Source organism: Stegodyphus dumicola, chromosome 4 (assembly GCF_044657685.1).
Source record: "Stegodyphus dumicola isolate Sdum_Otavi_A_Nest chromosome 4, ASM4465768v1".
Lineage (NCBI taxonomy): Eukaryota > Metazoa > Arthropoda > Arachnida > Araneae > Eresidae > Stegodyphus > Stegodyphus dumicola.
This window is the reverse complement of record NC_140771.1, coordinates 49,494,405-49,517,933: the sequence shown is the minus strand read 5'-3', so window position 1 is coordinate 49,517,933 and position 23,529 is coordinate 49,494,405. Positions and strand designations below refer to the sequence as shown.

Genomic DNA, 23,529 nt, shown 5'->3' with positions numbered 1-23,529 from the left:
CGGAAATTCTATTTGACATAATCGAAAGTTCAAGCTTACTTTTATAAAATTGCTCGAACAGTCTGCAAAAAATAATAATCCGGATCCAACTCGAACATTAAGGAACAACGCAATCTGCAGTATTAACTGAAATAGATAATTAGATAATTTTAGCTTAGCTTATCCCGTCCGTTATACATTAAACGCGCAATCGTAAACGTATTTTGCGCACGCGCACACGCAAATTTGCAGCGGTAAAGGTCTTACGCGCATGCGTCAAAGTGACGCATGCGCAGAAAGTTTGTAGCTTTGAGGTCCGGATTATAGATCATTCCGGATTATGGGTGTCCGAATAACCGACTTTTGACTGTAGTCAAAATAATTTTGTTTTTTTGGCCAATACATTAGACAGTACGAAGATTGGGAGGTTCTCCCCTTTCTCTGAAAAATCTCGAATATTGAAACTGTTACAGTTCGCTGCAAGCAACAGATGGTTTTTTTTTTTTTTTTTTTTTGTCATTTTCCAATCTGGATTGAATAGGACTAAAAGTTCTGCGGTTTACCAACCCAAGTGAAAAATGATTCTATTCCGGAAATTTAACACCGTCTGTTGAAAATTAGAATGAAAAACACACCAGTTATTTAGTTCTTTATTCTCCCAATACCGGCAGCTGTTGATTCTTATTGCGTAATATCACGTAGGGAAGAATTACGGTGCATGTATTGTGCAATAACGCTTGCCATATTTTGCAGAGATAATTAATTTTGATGTTCTGTCTGAGATTTGTTTATGAACATTTAAAAGAGTTTTACTGTGCTTGCTAAGCAGAATATTTTTCAGTTCCATTGATTTATTTTTATATGATGCGCATATCGAAATGTCAAAAGCATTTATTTAGCGGAAAAATTTTAACGAGCGGCTACAATCTACCCCTCCACTCCTCTTTTTCAAGTTACGCTCGACTGTCCGAATATTTGCCAATATCTAAGTATGCGGGTTAGTTAAGCTTTTACTGTTAAAGGATGACTGCATGAAGCAAATTTCTGTCTTCTGATTTCAGAAATGTTCCTCTTTTTTACTTAAATTTCTTTGCTTGCAATATCTGTTAAGGGAAATCTGATATACAATGAAAATTTAGAAAATGTTCAGAATTTAGATTTAAATTATTTAAATATCAGTCTGAGTGGAAAAATAAATTGTATTTATTATTAGGTTCCAAGTGAATACAATAAATATGCCTTATTATTATTTATTTTCTCTATTTTGAACTGAAATTTCATCATTAAATCTTGTAATATAGTTTAGTTCTGCATAGTTTTTTTCTCCTCTCATTGTAAACTAGTTCTGTAAATTGAACTGTTATTAAAAAAAAAAAAAAAAGAAAAGAAAAAAAAGAAAGTAATTATTTTCCATGGTTGAGGTAATGCTTATTCTTTCTTAATAAATACTGCATTTCTCATATTTCAAATTACAAGTCTAATTTTTAAGGTTATGCAGTTGTGTATAATATAATTAGACAGGTGCTTATTTTTTTTCTTAAAATGTGCTTGAAAAGTGCTTATAGGTGCTTATTTTTTTAACTAAAATGTGGCTATGAACCCTGAATGATGTCTAAACAATATTTTTTTAACATTGTTGCATTTGTATGGGTTCGTAATAGGTTGAGTGCACACATGTCTAATGATGGATTGATAAAATTAATTTTATTAAAAAAAAAAAAAAAAAAAAAAACTTCAGAGTTCTGGAACATTCTACAAAAATACTCCTATAATCTTCACAGTGCAGTCAAAAGTCGTTAATCCGGACTCGTCGGGACTTTGGCGATTCCGGATTATCGATTTTTCCAGATTATAGATCATCAGTTTAAATCTCGTAAGATGGCATGCAGAAATTCTAAAATTAAAAATATGAAACGTTAATTTATAAAATAAAGAACAATTATGATCTAAAGGGTATCAAAATTTAGGAAAAAAAAAAAGCTTAATATTTATTTGTTTACTTTATTAAACATTTCTTTCAATGTAAGTTGTTTAAGTTGCTTCATTTTATGAGATAATACTTTCTCTTTAATTCTATAAACAGACATAATTTCTTGTTCAGTTACAAAGTTCTGCTGTTCAAGTCCCGTTAATTGCTGTGCCGAGAATACCGACTAACTTGTCAATCGAAATTTTTTCGTTTTCACTAACCTTTCTGTCACCTTCTTCATGTCTTTATCCATTTTTTGCAGCAATTCCACTTTTTGTTTGATGGACATTGGAACATACTTTCGTTTTGTAGATCCTTTGAGAGCTCCAGTATCGGAAATTCTATTTGACATAATCGAAAGTTCAAGTTTACTTTTATAAAATTGCTCTTACAGTCTGCAAAAAATAATAAGCCGGAAATAATTTGAGGATTAAGGAACAACGCAATCATCAACATTAACTGAAATAGATAATTTTAGCTTATACCATCCATTATACATAAAACGTGCACGCGAAAACGTATTCTGCGTTTGCGCACACACATATGCGCAGTCGTAAAGGTCTTACGCGCACGCGTAAACGCCCCAGAAAGTTTTTAGCTTTGAGGTCCGGATTATAGATCATTCCGGGTTATGGGTGTCCGAATTAACGACTTTAGACTGTATCACAAAGTGCAATCAGTAGTGACAGTTCAAACTACTGAGAACATTAAACACAATGCAAATCAAAGTGCAGCTAAAGAGCAAAGCTAAACCAGGGATAATACTCAACTCATGCTGATCTAACAGCTGACAACAACAACTGAGAGCAGGTAATCCCTCCAGCCTTATATACTTTTCACCTAGCCGCCGAGAAAATTCTCGTACTTTCGAAATTAGTTTAAGGCAACACGAAGGTCGAATTATGGTTATAGCTAATATACTGATCAATAACATTCATTCAATTACAATACCTCTTACAATGATACACGGATTGGACCAAAATGTTGCCTAATGGGCACCAAGTTTGGTGACTTTTGGTGATGGCAGCAACAATTAATCACCAAAACTTGCCAGCTTGATGAATCTGTTGCCACTTGGTGAAGTACTCAATGACCACCAGGAGGTATTTGTTGCCATCAGCAGTTCGTGTCAGGGGTCTCAGGATGTCAAAGGCGATACAGTCAAAAGGCAACTCCTACGTAGTAACATTGTAGCTTCCCTTAATTGTGTTACTTCAGTCCTTGCATGACCGCAGTAAAAGTGCTCTTGAAATCTCTTAATTATAAAAAAATGTAAGTCTTCATTATTCCAAAGTGGCCTCCTGTAGGACTGCTGTATGGTTCTTAAAGGACGTCCAGGATCTGGGATCTTGGGAGTATCACCTGCCATTGGAAAGCCTTTCCACCTTCCGATTCGAACTTCCAGTGCAAGACGCCGCTTCGAATATGGAGTAAGTCCTAGTATTGTTTTGTTGTAAGACTATAGATCAAAATCCTGCCAGGCAGGTTTCCTGTTTGAAGATTCCATTAAATCAGTTATGAGTTTAATGTCGTTGTCTGCCAAGTAGTCTTTCCTGACTTCTTTTTCTTTCCACGGGTCTCGGTCAGTCACTGTTGAGGTTGTAACTTGTCATGCAACCGAATTAAGAAGCTAGTATTTCGCTTTGTCTCAGGAACAATATCTGCAGCCTTCTGGGCAGCCCGAAAGACAGGGCATCGTCATTTCCATATGAAGGTCTCTTACGATGATGGATAGTTATGTCACATTCCTGGAGCACATATCCACCTGGCTATTTGATTCTCGGGATTCCTGAAATTTAAAAGCCAGGTAAATAGTGCATGATCTGTGTGGAGCAGGAATTTTCTGCTGTAGAGATAATCATGGAAATATGCACCAGGTGTATGTCTTCAAGTATGTGAGCACTCTTTCCTGGTGACACAGTAATTCCTTTCCACTTTAAACAGCCACTTGCAGCAGTATGTGACAACACATTCTTTACTGCTTATTTCTTAGAGCAAAACAGCATTGAAAGCATCATTGCTTGCATCCATGTTGAGAATAAATGATTTGTCGAGCTGAGGGTATGTTAAAGCATCCTGCAGTTTGTTAAATACACCCTTACAATCTTTTGTCCACAAGAACTTTTGCTTGCTCTCTGTCAACATATGAAGGAGTCTTGCAGTTGAAAAGTCCATCACAGATCTCCTATAGTAGGTACAGTCAAAAGTCGTTAATTTGGACACCCATAATCCGGACCTCAAAGCTAAAATCTTTCTGTGCATGCGCCGCGTTGACGCATGCTCATAGGCGTTTTATGCGTGCGCGCAAGACATTTACGACTGCGCATATGCGTCTGCACCAGCACAGAATACGTTTTCGCGTGCGCGTTTAATGTATAACGGACAGTATAAGCTAAAATTATCTAATTATCTATTTCAGTTAATGTTGATGATTGCGTTGTTCCTTAATCTTTAAATTGTATCCGGCTTATTATTTTTTGCAGACTGTAAGAGCAATTTTATAAAAGTAAGCTTGAACTTTCGATTATGTCAAATAGAATTTCCAATGCTGGAGCTCCCAAAGGATCTAGAAAACGAAAGTATTATTCAATGTCCATCAAACAAAAAACGAATTGCTACAAAAAATGGATAAAGGTATATCCTTTGTTTATCTAACCAGTCCGAAATCTGTTTATCAATTTCACGCTGCTCTGCGCGGGAGGGGGGGGGACGTAGCGGCGCGCAATGAACTGGAAGTTGATCTGTCACCACTATCCTGATCTTCAGGGCAGATGATTTTATTTTATTCGGCTTATATTTCCTTACTAAATGTAGTATTTAATCTCGATGCACTCCATCTTTGATATGATTTAAATCAAATTCCTCGTCATTATAAATATCACGAATACAAATCAAATAGTTTTCTGGTTGCAATTTTCTAATTTCGGCTATGCGTAAGGTACGCATGCGCGCATTGAAAGAAATGTTCAATAAAGTAAACAAATAAATATTAAGCTTTTTTTTTTTTTTTTTTTGTAAATTTTGATACTCTTTAGATCATAATTGCTCATTATTTTATAAATTACGTTTTCGTATTTTTAATTTTATAATTTCTGCATGCCATCGTACCAGATTTAAACTGATGATCTATAATCCGGAGAAATCGATAATCCGGAATCGCCAAAGTCCCGACGAGTCCGGATTAAAGACTTTTGACTGTGTAAAGTCCTACAAAACTTCTCACCTGGTGTATATTTTTGGCGCCTGTCTGGTCTTTAACTGCTGACACTTTTTCTGAATCCATACACATACCTTCGACAGAGATCAAATGTCCAATGTAAGTCACTTCTTGTCTGAATAATTTACATTTAGCAGGCCTCAACTTTAGATTGGATTCTTTCAGTTTCTGAAGTACCTTTCTAAAGTTTTCTAGATGTTCTTCAAAACTCTTTTCGATGATGATGATGTCATCCAAGTATATTAGACAGGCTTCATAGGAAAGTACTCTCAACATGGTCTGCATGAGGCGTTTGAATGTTGCCGGAGCATTACATAATCTTAATGGCATCACCTTGAACTGTAAAAGTCCTTAATATCCACTCTTTAAATCAAACATCGAAAACCACTTGCTTCCAAAAAATGTGTCCAAAATATCATCAGTTCTAGGAAAAGTGTAGCTGTCTTTCTTCATAACATCCTTCATTTGGCTGCAGTCAATGCAAAATCTAGCTGAACTGTATTTCTTTCTGATTAAGATGATGTGAGAGACCCAAGGACTCGCTGAAGGCTGATGCCACTTTCTTCCATGCCTTTAGAAGTTTTCTCACCTCTTCCTGTTTAGCAATTGGTAGACATCTTAGATGTTGCTTGATTGGTGGATGATTTCCTGTATCAGTTCTATGCTGTGTCAAACTGGTTCAGCCTATGTCAGAAGAAGAGTGGGAGAAAATATCTTGAAATTCTTAAATGACACATTCTGCAGCATTACTCTCTTCATCACTTAGTTGTGCATTCTGCAATAACTCCAATGTTAGCTGTCTAAAATCAAGGATTCTGTAGATTTACCATTTGGTATAGTCACTGGAGTACATTGTGCATTACCCTTTCCTAATAACTTTGGCCATATCAGTTATATTGGCAACTCTTACCAGGGCAGCAGTCCTTGGTAGGTCTATGAGTAACGAGGCTACTAGTACTCCTAGCGGGGTGTTACAGATTTTAGGATATTTTATTATATTGCACCAAAAATTTTTGTATTCGACTGTATTGAAGAGAGTGACAAAGAGGTTTTTGATAATGAAAAAATTTCGCACTTTAGTGGGAATTCTTAACGAAGCATTTTCAGGACTGGAACATTGGACTGAACAAGTAATATTGTAACTGAACAAGAAATTATGTCCTATGTATTGAATTAAAAAAGAAAGTACTAGCACAAAATACAAAGCAATTTAAATTGAAAAAATGTTTAATAAAGCAAACAAATAAATAATAAATATTGAGCTATTTTTGTAAATTTTGATTCTGCTAAAGTTATAAATGTTTCATTTTTTCATAAACCACTGTTTCCTATTTTTAATTTCATAATTTCTACATATCATTCTCCTAAATTTAAACTGATGGTCTAATATCTAAAATAATTCAAAATCTGAAGCACTATCAATTCCAGATTTCAAACTTTGTACTATTATATATCTAATTATTCATCTCAGTGCCTTATATGAAAATAATCAAAATATTTGTATTTTGTTACTCAAATATTAAAGGTAGCTTTATTGTGAGAAGTACAGCAAAAGCTCTTAATTATTGTTAAGCACCAGTTGTGTTAACACCAAAAATAATTTATCATTACCTTGTTATCTCTACATATAATAAAACAGAGTCTGTCTGTGTGTGTCTTTCGTTCACGCTGCACGTAAGCTAATAGACTCACGGCTACGAAATTTGGTACATAGGTACATCTAGACAAGAGCCAGTGCACCTCGAAGCAATTTTTTCGAAATTTGAATCGGAATTTCTTTTATTTTATGTTTTGTGACGAAATCGCGTCATTTTGAGACATAATGGGCTATAGCAAAGCGAGATTTTACTCTACACACTCCATTTTCACATCGTCATGAAACGTAGGCACTTAGCTATTTTACGAATTTAAAATAAATTCCGTGTTTCAATAAATCGGTTAAATACGAATTTATTTAACAGAGGGAGCTTAACACCTTTTCAACGGGATTTTTTCTAAAAAAGTTTATTTTTTTTAAATGTACAGTTTATTTTTCTTTGATTTTTGGACACGTTAAACTTTCATCCTTGCGACTGCTCTTACAAAAAGAATTTTGGAAAAATTATAATATTTAGTATTAAAAAAAAAAAAAAAATTAAATGAAGCTTCCGAGTACACTTCTCACATCACACATCTTTAAAAATGTGATTTTGGCAACAATTTTCCTGTCTTGTTGTTGATAGATTTTTGATGAAATTGCATCATCATTCTTTTAGAAATATGGGTTTGGCAACTTTTTTTTTTTTTTTTATGACTTTGTTGTGCAGAGTAAAATTCTGTGAGGAATTTTTTGTTTTTTGAGTTTCTTTCATGTTATTTTTTGCTTATTTCACTATTTGTAAGATATTGAAAAGTTTTGCATGATTTTTTTTTTCTTCAATGGAAAGTTGGTTAATTTTTTTATTAGGATGATTAATATTTGTATTTAGGGATATAGCTTATTTCATTGTAATTTATTTCTCTTGAAAATATAAGATAAAATATCATTAATTATACTTTGCTTTTCAGAATTTTTTATTTTTTGTATTCTTTTATGTTATTTATTGCTCATTTCACTGTTTTTAAGATATTGAAAAGTTTTGAGTGATTTTTTTTAGTTCTTAACCTCCTTTATACCATTTGAGTTCTTAAGATTTTGCAAAGGGAAGTTGGTTAATTTATTTATTAGGATAATTAATATTTGTATTAAGGGATATTGCTTATTTCATTGTAATTTTGTTATACGTAATAACTTTTTTTTATGAAGTTCTGCAGAGTAAAATTCTGCGCAGTTTTTAAATTTAACGTTTGGTGTTTTCTTCAGCCATTGTTCCGGTACATTTAAAAGCCAGACGAAGGCTGGCAGCGAAGCTGCTAGTATAATATATATATCTTAAAACTATAGAAAGATATCAGTATCTTTCTATAGTCTTGCTTTAAAGTATAGATTAGTCTGTATGCTTTTCATTCTTAATGCTCTAAATTAGTTATATTTTTTAATCCAAATTAGTTATATTTTCTTGTATATCAGCAGTTCTCAACTTTTGACTAACATGTACCATATAAACAAAAATGGAAAAACTTTAGTACCACTACTACATTTTATAATGATTATTTTGTCAGTTTCTCAATAGAAATATTAAAAATTACTGTGTGTGTGTGTAATTCATATATATATATATATTGCCATTTGCACAACCTATTCGCTATTTGAATTAAATATACACACATTAAAAATTATATTAAAAAATTGGTTACCATACCCATCAAAATTTAAGTTATAATGCTTTTATTTTAAACTTTAGTGTGAAATTTAGGCCTGTTTAAGAAAGATCAATTGCTTTACATCTGGTCTTAATTTCACTTAGTTTTAACCATAAATTAGAATGCACTTTAATTTTGTACTGTATTTATTTTTCAAATACAGTACAAAGTCTTTAATCCAGACGTCCATAATCCGGAATGATCTATAATCCAAACCTCAAAGCTACAAACTTTATGCACACGCATAAACACATTAATGCATTTACGTTTATGCATGCACCTTTAATGCGTGTGTCCGCTATGCATGCGCGTAAAGAGAAGAGATACTGTTTATAGAGGGAGACTGTTTATAGAAGAGAGGATTAAAGAGAAAGCATTAGCACAAAAAAACGAAGCAACTTAAACAACTTACATTGAAAGAAATGTTTAATAAAGTAAACAAATAAATATTAAGCTTTTTTTTTTTTTTTTTTTTTTTTTTTTTTTTTTTTTTTTTTGTAAGTTTTGATACCCTTTAGATCATAATTGCTCTTTATTTCATAAATTGCGGTTTCATATTTTTAATTGTATAATTTCTGCATGTCACCTTTACCAGATATAAATTGATGATCTATAATCTAGAAAAACTCCTAATCCGGAATAATAAAGTCCCGACGAGTCCGGATTACGGACTTACATTACATGGAAGAAAATCCTTGTTCACACAAATAGATTGTGCAAAAAGGCAATAAAAATTTGAAATGCCTTTAAATTCTTTTCTTTTTCTTTTTTTCTTTTTTTCTTTTTTTTTTTTTTGGTTCAGCCAAAAGTTAACAAGCGTGTTATTTTTGAAATCTTCAGTTAGAGTTCAATCACAGGAAATTTCCATCAATTGGAGATTTTTGAATTTAATTGTTAAAAATACTTTGTTTCTTTGTGGTATCACCTATTTTTCTCTTGTGTACTACCGGTTAACAATCCCTGGTCTAAGCAGCTGTTGACCTTGAAAAAAGCTCAGATTGCAAACATTTACGAGTGTTGGAGAAAAAACTCAATCAGGATGTTGGGATTTTAATTTTTGAATTTAATAGTTCAAAATACTTTGCTATTTTGCGTACCACATATTTTCTCTTGCATACCACCGGTTGAGAACCCCTGTTGTATATGTTAGAGCGTTTTACTCTTGTATTTAAGTTACAAATTTTTAAATTAATATTTTTTAAACATATGTATATATGTGTGCATTAACACTTTAAATGGCTGAATTTAAATACTACATTTCCTTTGAATTAATTATTATATATATATATGTAAGTGGAAAATATGTAAATTATAATTTATACTAGCAGTAACCCCTTAATTCCCCCTCTCTCTTCTAAAACTCATAACTTTTCTGGATGACATCATTTCTAGATCAATTCATCTCGCACGGCTTGCTTAATGCTGATGACATAGCTAATTCAGAATTTGAACTGAAAATTTTGAGAACTGAATGAAACCTTTCTAACCTAAACCAAAACCTCCTGTGGTGAGACTCCATATTGGATAACTGCATACTTTTGCTTCAGCTGTCTTGCATTCAAGATGTTATCCACTCCCTTTGCTTTGTCGTGCTGCTAACTATGCCATTATTTAAAATGTGATACTCTGCTATAATACACACACACTAATATATCTAATCTTTTTTCAGTCTTAGTGATCATTTATTGTTGTGGAAATATGTGGACTTTATTTTGGAAAAAGATGAAGTATTAGGTGTAAAAGTAAGCAGAATTATTTTATTTGTTATATTAGTAAACAAGCTTAGTTCTTATTGACTTTATATTGATAATATTTTATGTGAAAGAAGCAGACAATTTTTAAATATCTAATTTTGACAAAATAAAAGAAACTTGCTTTTAAAGTAACTAGTATGTTGTTATGAGTGTTTTATACACTAAACTTTAGTATAAGTAAAAATAAAGTGTGAACTTTACGAAAAAATAAGTCAATTTTTGTCTAAAAGGAACTTAAATTTAATTCTTTTATTAATTGTGTATATTTTTATTAATTAGTGATAAATTCATGTACATTTATGTGGTTTTTCTTTTAATCACAGTAGCAATTTTAAATGTCAAGAACTACCATTTACTACAGAAATTATTAATGATTTTATTGAAAAATTCCTTTTTATAGTACATTCATACTAAAATGTAGCTCCAAATTTTACATTTTGACAAACCATTTCAGATAGATAAAACTTGAATGATATGTTATTAAATGCTTTTGAAATCAGTGTCTTCTAATTTTTTTTTTTTTTTTTTTTTTTGTACATACGTTTTCCAGCCACAAAACTGTAAATAACTGTAGTAGCAAGAGAATTATCTTAAAAAGAAATATATTCTATGTATGTATTCTAGAGGCATGCTTATTTTATTTTCTAAAATTTTTTTTGTTTTGTTTTTTTTTAATTCCATGCTTATAATAGAAATTATAATGACAGAAAAATAAAGAATTAACGAGTCATAACAGGACTAAGTAATATTAGCAAAATTATAGTGAAATTACATAGTTCAATAAGTTATTAGGAAGTTTATTTATCAAAGTATATTTGAATCCTCTGATGATAAGAAAAAGAAAAGATTGTCAAAGAATATGCACTTCCAAAGAAAGTGTGAAGGTAAACTTTTCAAATTTATAGGTAAAGGTAAAATTTTAGGTAGAAAAAAGGAGTATCCAGTAAAGCTGTCTAAAGAATATTTCAAGTGCATGATATTTAAATGAGCTAGCGATCTGAAAAAAAAAAAATGTCTAATATTAACATGATAAATAAGAAGAAATGTAAAATTTATTCAAAGATCTATGTAAAAAAGCCTTGATATTGCGAAAAGGTAATAAAGACTGACAAAAGCATAATGGAAGAAAACTTGTTTGGAAAAGATTAGCATATATCTAGAAACAGAATTTAATTTCAGCTGTGAAAGGATCTGTATCGTTTGGAGTTGCATGGCAGGAAAAGTTGTTGACGGTCTGTGTCCACCACCAGCCAAATGGTGAAAAATGCTTGCCGTATGTAAATACAGTAGTACTTTGAGACACAAATGCCCAATATATAAGTTTTTGAGATATGAGTAGTTACTAGCTCCAGTTCTTGTTTTGTATTACAGGTCAAAATTTGAGATACGGGCTAGCATTGGTGAGGTCTCAACATTTGGTATGTGCAAGACTTGCAAGTCTTGCACATGCTAACTGGCTGGGATGTCACCATTGCTCAGACTCACCAGCCATTTCAATTCACCTTCCCACTGAAGCATTCCTATCATGTTGTTTTAATTTTATGTTTTTTTATTGGCACAGACAGTTGTTTAGTTAATTTATTTTTCGTATAACCATAAGTCCCAAGAAGATGAGTGTAATGAATAGTGGTGAGGGGAAAAAATGGTGATACCTATGGAATTAAACCATGAAGTGACAGACAAACATGAGCAAAGTGTAAAAGACAACAATACAGTATTGTCGTACTTCTATGATATTTACTATTCTGAAACAGAAGAACTCAATAAAGTCTATGACTGCAACTAAGGGCATTAAAATTATTTCAAAGCTTTGCAACTCTGTCCATGGAAAGGTGGAGAATCTGCTGTTATTGTGGTTGATGGAGAAGCAGATCACTGGAGGCACTGTAACAGAGACTATAATTTGTGAGAATGTGCAATTTATTTACACAGATTTGCTGCAGCAGAACCCAGGTACTTCATCGCAGGAAGCATCAAAGGAGCAGTTCATAGCCAGTCGGAGATTATTTGTGAATTTCCAAAAAAAGAAAGGACTTGTATTACTCACACCAATGTCAGGCAGGGTGAGGCAGAGGGCTGTGATTATAAGGCAGCTGAGCAATTAGTAAAAACCTTTACTGAATTTACTGAAGCCAAAGGATACATCCCTCAACAAGTGTTCAACTGTAGTAAGACAAGGCTCTTCTGGAAGAATATACCAAGCAAAACTTACCAAGACAGGTAGACTCTCGCACTGTGTGCAAATGCAAGTAACGACTGCAAGATGAATTGGCTTTTCTTATACTACTCAGAAAAACCATGAGTTTTCAAGATTTTAAAAGAGAAGCTACAGATTATGGGGAGGGCAAACCCCAAAGAATGGGTCACCAGTAACACAACTGCTATCCTACAGCCCATGGACCAACAGCTGATCTCCAATTTCAAGAAACTTTCCCCCAAACACATGTTTCAACACTGCTTTGAGGTTACAGAAGAAAAAAACCTCACTCTTCAAGAGTTCTGGGAGAACCACTGTGACATTGCCATATGCCTCAAAGTTATTGATATGGACCAGCAGGGTGTTACAAAAAGGACCTTGATCTCTGCAAGGGAAAAGCTGTGGCCTGAAGTTGTAACTGAAAGGGACTTTGAAGGATTTAAACCTGAACAGAAAGTGGATGAGGGTGATATCAAAGAGCTTGTCACTGCACAATCCGAAGAACTGACGACAGAGGAGCTGATGAAACTACAGATACAGCAAGTGGAATTTCTGCAGGAGGTTGCTGAGGAGCCAGAAGTGGAGGAGGCTAACTTTTCAAGTGAGCTAAAGGATGTGTCAGCAATATGGGAAAAGTTTCGGACTTTGTTGAAAAGAAACACCCTAAAAAGGTTACAACTGGTCATGCAGCGATGCCATTTAATGACACTTGGCCTAACTCATTTCAGAAACATTCTAAAAGGGAGAAAGAAACAAAGTTCTTTGAACAGGTTTCTATTGAAACTCCCTTAAAATGAAAATGGCGAAAGCATAGCAAAAAAGAAAAGAACTTCTGAAGAAGAAAATAAAGTTAAGCAAAAATGGGGGGGGGGATTTGTTACGTATGTCATATGCCAATCTAATACATATGCATGTATTTATTTCATTAAATTATCTTTTATTAGGTTTTATTAAAAAATTAAATTACTGTGTTTTATTTTGTTTATATATAATATTTGTTCATTATAAATATATATATATTATGTTGAAAACATTTAACAAAAAAATTGGAATGATTTTTATGGGCTCTTGGCATGAATTAATCACATTTCAATTAATTTCAGTGAGAAAACTGATTTGAGATATGAGAGTTTTAACTTGCGAGCAAATGGTTGACTTAGAGTGTGTGTTCACTGTGTTTATTCTATAATACATTTTAAATGAAAAATTTTTTGTAATATTTGATTTATATACTGTTTAAACAGAATAGTCAAATTTTTAGAGACTAAGATGTGAATATTTCTTCATAAGTGAAATATTTATTTATTAAATACATCAGTAATTTTTCTGTTTTTCATGTTAATATTTGTGATATAAATGACATGCAGTTAAAAAGAGGATAATATATGTTTAAAAGTGTATAATATTTTAAAGTAACTGTTATTTAAATTAACTGGGTGTTTATGATTTGCATTTTACTATATTTTCTTCTTTCTGTTCCCCACCAGAAGGCAAATCAATTAGTATTTAAACTGGAATTTTTGGATTTTAAGAAAGCGTTTGTTTCTGCCTTTTGCAGCAAGTTATGTTAGCTCCTGTCAGCTCTAAACAGTTTGTAATTATTGTAGGGTCATTAGGATTTTTGAAGAAACATAAAAAAATGAGCAGTGCCCTCACTGGGACTCGAACCTAGACCTCTTAACTATGCACCAAGTGTGCTACCATTACACCACAAAGGCATGCAGGAAGGAGGGAGACCTTATATACTTCTCTTTTTAAGGGGAGACTGGGGATTATGGGATCCATTTGCCAAATTCTTCCAAAATTCATCATCCGCCACCTTTTAGTTCGGGTGCCAGTGCAGATTTCTTAGGGTTTTTGAAAAAGGAAACACGTAAAATTAACAATGCTCTTGCCAGGATTCGAACCTGGATCTCTCAAATATGCACCGAGTGTGCTTACTGTTGCACCACGAAGGCATGCAGGAAGGAGGGACAAAATAGCTTATATTATTTGGCTTTGAGTTACTGTTGCCGACATTTACATTTGATATACTGGTTAAAAGTTCTGAGCAAGCTTAGATTAAAGTTTAATTGTGTAGTCTTTGACTACTATTCTACTTTTTTAAATTGGAATTTAATTGTTTAGTTGCATGGGCATGAGTTATAAGGTATTTTTTCACTCGCCTCAGCATGCCTTCATGGTATAACAGTAGCACATTGGGCACATATTCGTGAGGTCCAGGGTCGAGTTCCGGTGAGGGCATTGCTAATTTTTCATGTCTCCCGGTAAAATAATAATGATAATGTAGAGTTGCCAGCTCTCCTGATTTAAGCATGAGACTCCTGATTTCCGGCCATATTTCCAACCTGATTTTCAACATATTTCTCCCGACCTTCTCTTATTCTTAAAATTTCTCATGATTTTTATATAGCTTTGCTTAATACTTCGCTATTTGCACCAAAAAAATTAATTTTTGGCATCGGAAAATGCTTGCTTTTCTCTAGATATGTATAAAAAGAACTGAAGTTATTTCGGCGCATTTCTGCTTAAACCCCTATCACATCTAGCAACGCGCACTGTTAGGCGGGATATTTCCGAGGAATGAGATTCTGGTAGCATTGGTTTGAATGGCAGGATTCCAAGAAAAACCAGCATAACTGTAGGTGATGTTCCATCTATCTGAAGAAACAATGTCCCGGCTGTGTGGGACATTTTAAAACTTTGCCGAAAATTTTCTGTTTGCAGCAGAACTTTTGTCTGCTGCAAAAGTTCTGCTTCTGAAGGATAACGGATAATTTCCGATATGGTGATGGCTGTAGTTTGACATCGTGGATGATAGAAATTGAAGTAGATTTTATTAAAGAAATACAAAAAAGTATATTTGTATGCTGTATTTTTATAATATAACCATCTAAGTTATTTTTAAAATGTTTATGTAGTGATTGTATTTATAATCATGGAAATTACAGGGTAGACAGTATTTTAGGACATTTTTGTACTTTAGATGATTTATTTGCAAATTTTTCGCTGCGAAATTCGTTATATTTCATATTGACCATAGCGTACTGTGCAGAAATATTATCATTATTATATATTAATAGAATTTGTTTTTACTAAATTTAAGGTGAGTAATTTTTTAAATTATGTTCATATATGTGCAGTTTTACTATTTTATCAATTACTTATAATTTAAATTGTGTATTGCATAATCAGCAACATACTGTAAAGAACATAAAAGGTGCATAAAAAGGAAAGCATAGCTTATGTAATAATAAGAATGCTCATTAAATTTGTATGCTATTATTTTTATGTTACTAATAAAATATTTTTTTGATTAGAAATACATTAGAAACTATAGTTTTATTGTAAATGCCACATATTGAAACATTTGAAATGTATGATTTATTATTATGCACGATGAAAAACATTTGTACATATATTCAATAATATAAACCTTATTCAGTACATTAATACTAATGAACATCCATCAACAACTTCTAAATTGCATCTCTCTTTCTCTGTGCATATGTAAATATATGACTTATTAGCTGTGTATATATGAATATTAAAATGACAAAATGTTTAATTTGAAGTCACATCTAATTCATATAATGATCATGTAATTGACAGCTACTGCACTCATCAGTTCTTTGTATGTTATCCTGGCTATGGAATACAGAGTTGAAAAATAATTGATGAGCATAGACACAAAAGAGTGTACACATTTTGTTTGTGGGATAATACATAATTATGTCCTATGTATAATTTACATAGTATAATCTTATGAGTAACACGAAATGTAACAGCTTTGCATTTATAAAACATTTGATCACTTAAAACATACAGTGCACAACTGATTATCATTTTGATGTAAGTTTATGCTTTCCTCTAGCATTCTGTTATCTTCCATAAATAACAAACAAGTTTAAAATGAAAAAAGTGTGAAGGATACAAAAAGAAATTTTAAAGCAAATGTCTCTTTTGCCAATCTGAGCAATAATTTGTTCTAGTTTGGCTTTTAAGTCTGTTTACCTAAAAGGTGGTAACCCAGCTATGTAGCTTTCTTTGAGAAATGTTTCTTTCGGTGGCATGTCCCGCTTAGCAATAGTAGATGTGATAGCAGTTTTAATGTATGAGAGTCTGAAAATGTCGTGTCCAGTCCTCCAGTGAGAATGAGAAACAAGTGCCGCTACAAAACATCTGACATATATTAGCCAATAAGCACAAAGCAAAATCAAGGTTGTTTATTTCATTTGACTCACCAGTGAGCAGCTTAAGTTTTATTTGCTTCCCAGAAACAGGTTAAGAAACTGCAATCTTTTCTCTTAGTTATGTCTGCGAAAAATGTAAAATATTCATGTACCTTACAAAAATCATACACAGATTGACTTTTCTTCTATTATTTCATTAAGGGAATGTAATATTGCAATGTGTATCATTTGTCAGTGCGATTTTGTATGGTGAAAGGGTCGATGTTCTTAAACATGTGCATACACAAAGGCAATGTGAGTTGTATTGAAAAAAAAATTTTTTTTTTTTTTCTGTGGAAACAAAGGACCAAAAAGTTATGAATGCAGAATGTCTGTTTTCTGCCTTTCTACTGGAGCACAACTGCCACTGAATGCATGGGTTCATGCTACAACTTTTTTAGAAAAATGTTTGCCAGCGGTAAAATCTCTAAGAAATACTCAAATGCCTATATAAAAACCCTATATAAAAAACCCATATATAAAAAACAATAAATATGATTTCAAAAATGATATCAAAACAATTGTGAAATTTACTTGAGCTCCCTCAGCTTTTCGTTTTTAAAAATTTTTCTTCTAGTTCATTGACTCTAAATTGTGTTGCATATTTGATCGATAGATCAGCTCTATAAAAATAATAGTAATAAAAGGGAAAATATTGTTAAAATGAGTTTAAAACAAAATTTATGCACATTAATACTAATATTATAGAATTTATTGCTCTAAATTTCGAATCAGTTCCCTCCCTCCTATTTCTAAAATGATCAGGCACTTGTTTGTAGCCCGTGCATAATATGTTCGAAATTCATTCTGCTGGTTATTATGTTGCTAAGAACTAAACAATTGAAATGGCTTAAAAATTAAAGCAGCTCCAGATTTTTAAATAACATTGCAAACGAATATAACAGAAAAAGAAGGTAACTTTTTTTGAGCAGTTAGAATCTGATGAAATTAAACATTTTCAGCAATAAGAGTGGAATATTAATTGAAAAAGATTACCAGTTTAAGTAAAACAAGAAACAAAAAGAAAATAAATTGCCAACTCAAAATAGCAATGTTAACAATCCAAACCTGAGAAAGCACCTAAAAATGGATACGAGTGAATTAATTGGAAATAACAACTTAAATTAACTTAATAACTAAAAATTAGTTAAAAGAAAAATGAAATTCAAGCAATCAAAAATTTGAAATATTATTTTAAGATTTTTGTCAAAACTATTATATGTAATATAATGACTAAGAATCAAATTACAATCCTTAAACTACAGAAACCTCGACAACTAAATAACATTGCAAACAAATATAACAAGATCATGTGATGATGTCAGACATCATGTAACTACGTGATGATGTCAGACATCATGTAACTATGTGATGATGTCAGACATCAGACATCATTTAACTATGTGATGATGTCAGACATCATGTAAGCTTACGAACCTGTGATATCTAAAAAATCACATATCTCTGAGATCACATGCACTTTTTATGACTTTTTGGTTTTTCTCTCTCTACTTCAGCTAAAAAATTTCAAGGTTTAAATCTGGGAATCTGGCTGACCAATCGAACCATTTAATTTCCTCACTTTCCAAAAGATCACCCATTTTATTAATTCTAAATGAATGAGCATTGTCATCCATAAAACTGAACTGAGGGCCGGTTGCATCTCTGAAAAGGTGAACATCAGTCACAAAGTCACTGTCAAAAACAAAGGTTTGTATGCCCATCAACATGGTGCCTAGTGCAGAAATGAGACTAGTTTGCATAGAGACTCATAACCGGTTCACTTCCAGTATGAAATCATATTGTAAGAGTTTTATAACCATTGGAGGTGGCTGTACCTCATATTAACCATGTTGCTTTCATTTCTCCCCCCCCCCCGATTTTACACCTTCTGTTTTAAACTTTCTTGTATTGATGAGCTTTACGTATAATCTTCCATATGTACTATGATTGTTGTATAGCTGCTAGCTCTCATTTTCCTTTTTTTTAATTTTTAGCCTTTACTGAAGAAAATAAATCCTAGCAATTAAAGAGAAGTTAATTGAATTCATGAAACTTAAGTTGTGGCATACTCCCACCCTTAGTGGTTTTCAGCATAAATTTTCATACAGTAAAATTCGAGAAATCCGCAAAGCTTGGGACCAGAGGTTGTGCGAATTTTAGGATTTTTCAGATTTCAGGACAGAAAAGATAAAGCATAATATTTAGACTAAAAGTGCAAAATGAATAAGGCATATTAGATGCATTTAATTAAATTGTTATATACATTATTGCAATAATTTATTTTATGCATTAAGTTATTAATACATACATAAATTGATTATATTATTCATTGTATTATATGTACACAGCAAAGAGGTTTGCCGATTTCGCCTCATGCAAAGATTTCCGGTTTGTTTCGGATTCCGTTGTTAGAATCACTGTTGCTGTAAAATTTCAACAGATGTTTTTTATTTTTCCGTATATCACACACAGTCGTGTCACAATTCCATACCATTCTGCTATAAATCGAGGAGTAGCACCTGCTTCCATCTTTTGCAGAATTTGCACTTTTTGTGTTACCATCAATGCAACGTGTTTATGTTTTTCAACGTAGCAAGCAGTAAAATCACGAGTGTGTTTCTTATCTGTCATTGTTTTAAAAAGGGCTGAAATTAAAAATAATCTTAATTTATCCATAAAATATCCGGATTAAAAAAAGACAGCACTAAACAATCTCGTGAAATCAAATAACAAAGCTCAGAAAATATATCAACATGAATCGTGAACTTGCGTTGAGTGAATCGTCTTTTTTACCTCGATGCAGATTAGAAGAGAAAAAACTTATCTTATTTTTTAAAAACTTTTTTATATCAATAATTTGGTATATCCGTTTTGACTCATTATTATTCGGTAATTATGATGTCATTATTCGGTAAGTATTTTTTTCTTCGGTATTTCGTACTCGATGTTGCGGTTTCCCGAACCTATAAACTGAATGTTTATATTCTGAGAGGCAATGTGGATTTCAGGAGTTGGCGAATTTCAGGTCGGCGGATTTTCGGTATTTGACTGTATTGAGTTTTATTTGATATGAATTGTTTTAATCTACTCTAGGTGTGGGTAGAACTTTTTATCAAAATTTAACCAATATTTAATCAGTTAGTATTTGTATTTAATTTTATTTTATATCAGTATATAGTACATTACTAAATTTACTAAATTTATCCACATAATAGCGTGTACGTCAATTATTCGCCCAAAAGGGCTATTAGTCTTAAAACGTGACTTTGTGTTGATTCTTTATAAGTTTTGTTCACTGTAAATGCATTGTTTCAGTTTCATTCAAATCTATTTGGCAAAATTTAAGATATTTATTATTAAGATATTTCAAATTTAATCTTTCTGTTGGAGATTAGCAAATTAAGTGATTTAAAATTTACACTTATTATTTTTAATGTGATTTATTTAAATGAAAAAACATTTAATTCATGATATATCTAATTAGAAACATTTAATACTTTCATTGAATTATTGCCCCAAAAGGGCCTATTAGTCTCAAAACGGGACTTTGCATTGGTTGACTATAAACAGTGAATCACTTTGCAAATTGTTGCCACCAAATAATATCACTGTGAATTATCTGTAAAGAAATTAAATAATGAAGAATCTGCATGTATGCAAGTGCATTCCTTGCATTGTGAAAAAATGACAGTACCTAGAACCATCAAATTTTGAAATAACATAGTCCTTAGCCCAAACATGTAACCAAAAGCCTGAATTTTGAATTCGTTTTATTATCTATGTCATGTTTTGTAAAACTTTTAATGCATTTTTTTATTACAAAACCCAGTGATTTGGAAGCGAGCAGTGGCAACACTCTATAGAATAAAACTTTTTTATCTCCAGCACACAAGACTCTTATTCTAAAGATATACTGCTTTCAAATATTTGATTTTGCTGTTGAATTGTATATGGCACCAGTGGGAAGAAAATGATGCTTAATAATAAAGCTGAAAATAAAAAAAATTACCAATGTTCAGTGCAAGAGCAGACTGGTAGACTACAATTTCAGTGAGAGCATAAAAAACCTTAACAAACACTTTTGTGTGACCATTAAAATATATACTCTTTTCATATTTTTTCTCTTTTCAAATTATATACAGAACACATAAAACACTCCTATGTTAGTCTAAATGTATATTTGTCTAGTATCTTATAAAATATTTTGCTGTTCCACATCAATAGATAATTGACAGACTCTACTCATAAATCGTATTAAACTTTAAAAGAGCGCTTTTGGGTGACGATTAAAATCTGAACCTTTTCAGATTTATGTTTTAAATTTTAATTTTTATCTTATTTAAAAATACTTTGAGGCATAAAAGCTTTCCTTTCCGATTTGGGAATTTCTCAGTATAAAATTCTGAGAAAATTACAAAATGAAATTAACTTAATGTCAAATTAAGAATTTGTATATAATGATTAATATATTTTACATTATAAATAATTGAATAACCTGAATCATACATTATGAAGTGAATATTAGTTAGTTACGAGTTCTTTTGAAATGGTGGCACTGCACAACATGAAAACCTCATTAACTTTGAACACTAGTGTTCATTTTTGAGATCATTGTTTGAGAAAGTAAAGCTCATAATCATATTGTTTGTCTTGTATACTATGTTTGTATTTGTATGTGCATGTATATGTGTTTATCTTGCATATTCCTTAAATTATGCATATACATGTATATGAGGGTTTTCTAAATGAAAAAATATGAAACACTGTAACAATCAAACCTGTTGAAATCTGAATATGCTGCTTTGGGATAACATAATTGGACATGTAGGGATGTGAATGTAGTATCTAGTGTGGTAATGTGCATGCGCGATTGCCCACACATAATACAGGAGAAAAGGAGGCAGGTATGTGTTCCGTCCAGTTGACATGGCAATGTGTGTGAATGGTGTTCATATTGCAAAATTCAACGATTGAGAAGCAGTGAGGTATTATGAGATTCCTGACTGCAGAAGGGGTTAAACTGGCCAATATTCATAGCCATGTATGAGGGAGGCTGTGTGTCCGACAAGTCAGTGAGAAAGTGGAGTGCCCATTTTTGTGAAGGTAGGGAGTGTTTTGAATGATGACCCGGGACAAGACCTGTCAGACTCAGATATATATATATATATATGATATGATAAAAAATATGTGGCTTTGAATTGTACTTTAAGTTAGATCCTTAATTCTTCTTTTTGGTTTGGGCACTTCCTTCTGTCTATTCTGATAACAGTTATAACTTTTTCAAAACTGCATCATATCTGAAAAATTTATTCCCTCATTATGCCATCTTAACGTTAACTACGCTTTCTCTGTGTGTGCATGGTAACTAAAAGATGGATATTGCCGGGCTACTTCTATTTAAAATGTAATGCATCATCAAAATAGAGGGATGTTGAACACCCCTCATATATATATATATTTAAAGCGTCTAAAGTTAATATTAAATTGGAATCAAAGCAAGGCTATTCCTTAAAAATATTATTAATAATTGCAACCGTGTATAAAAGGTTTGACACAGTATCTAAACAAATCAAAATTAAAATAAGAATTCATAGTACAGTCAAAAGTCGTTAATTCGGACACCCATAATCCGGAATGATCTGTAATCCGGACCTCAAAGCTAAAATCTTTCTGTGCATGTGCCGCGTTGATGCATGCTCATAGGCGTTTTATGCGTGTGCACAAGACATTTACAACTGCGCAGATGCGTCTGCGCAAGCGCAGAATACGTTTTCGCGTGCGCGTTTAATGTATAACGGACGGTATAAGCTAAAATTATCTAATTATCTATTTCAGTTAATGTTGATGATTGCGTTGTTCCTTAATCTTCAAATTAGATCCAGCTTATTATTTTTTGCAGACTGTAAGAGCAATTTTATAAAAGTAGGCTTGAACTTTCAATTATGTCAAATAGAATCTCCGATGCTGGAGCTCCCAAAGGATCTAGAAAACGAAAGTATTATTCAATGTCCATCAAACAAAAAACGAATTGCTACAAAAAATGGATAAAGGTATATCCTTTGTTTATCTAACCATTCCGAAATCTGTTTATCAATTTCACGCTGCTCTGCGCGGGAGGGGGGGGACGTAGCGGCGCGCAATGAACTGGAAGTTGATCTGTCACCACTATCGTTATCTTCAGGGCAGATGTTTTTATTTTATTCGGCTTATAATTCCTTACTAAATGTAGTATTTAATCTCGATGTACTCCGTCTTTGATATGATTTAAATCAAATTCCTCGTCATTATAAATATCACGAATACAAATCAAATAGTTTTCTGGTTGCAATTTTCTAATTTCGGCTATGCGTAAGGTACGCATGCATGCGTTGAAAGAAATGTTTAATAAAGTAAACAAATAAATATTAAGCTTCTTTTTTTGTAAATTTTGATACCCTTTAGATCATAATTGCTCATTATTTTATAAATTACAGTTTCATATTTTTAATTTTATAATTTCTGCATGCCATCTTACCAGATTTAAACTGATGATCTATAATCCGGAATCGCCGAAGTCCCGACGAGTGCGGATTAAAGACTTTTGACTGTATAACAAACTTGAAAAATAAAAATGTGAAAGGCAAAATATACACAATTATACAAATATAAGAATTGATCACCTGCTACTGAAACTACAATTCAGAACACATCAGGGTAAAATGAATTAAAGCTTCATAAAAGTCGATTAATATATTTCGTTCTCCTGATTTATTTGAGATCAAAAACCAGAAAAAAGATTCAATTATATTTTCATTTAAGACATTAAAATTCACATAAAATCGAGAAAACGAATCTCAAATGTACCAGAATTTTCCCTACATGCTTTCAAAACACTTAGAAAAAAGAATAAAATATAA

The 23,529-nt window shown here is 32.2% G+C and overlaps 1 protein-coding gene across 4 annotated transcripts in view; it reads left to right on the top strand.

Annotated features, from left to right (window-relative positions):
- LOC118198788 (transforming growth factor-beta receptor-associated protein 1-like) overlaps positions 1-23,529 on the top strand; it is a 214,021-nt gene that overhangs the window by 112,753 nt on the left and 77,739 nt on the right. For all 4 annotated transcript variants that reach the window (XM_085814824.1, XM_085814826.1, XM_085814825.1 and 1 more), the window contains one exon: positions 10,117-10,189. In XM_085814824.1, the coding sequence (XP_085670950.1) occupies positions 10,117-10,189 (73 nt within the window). The remainder of the gene's footprint in view (positions 1-10,116; positions 10,190-23,529) is intronic.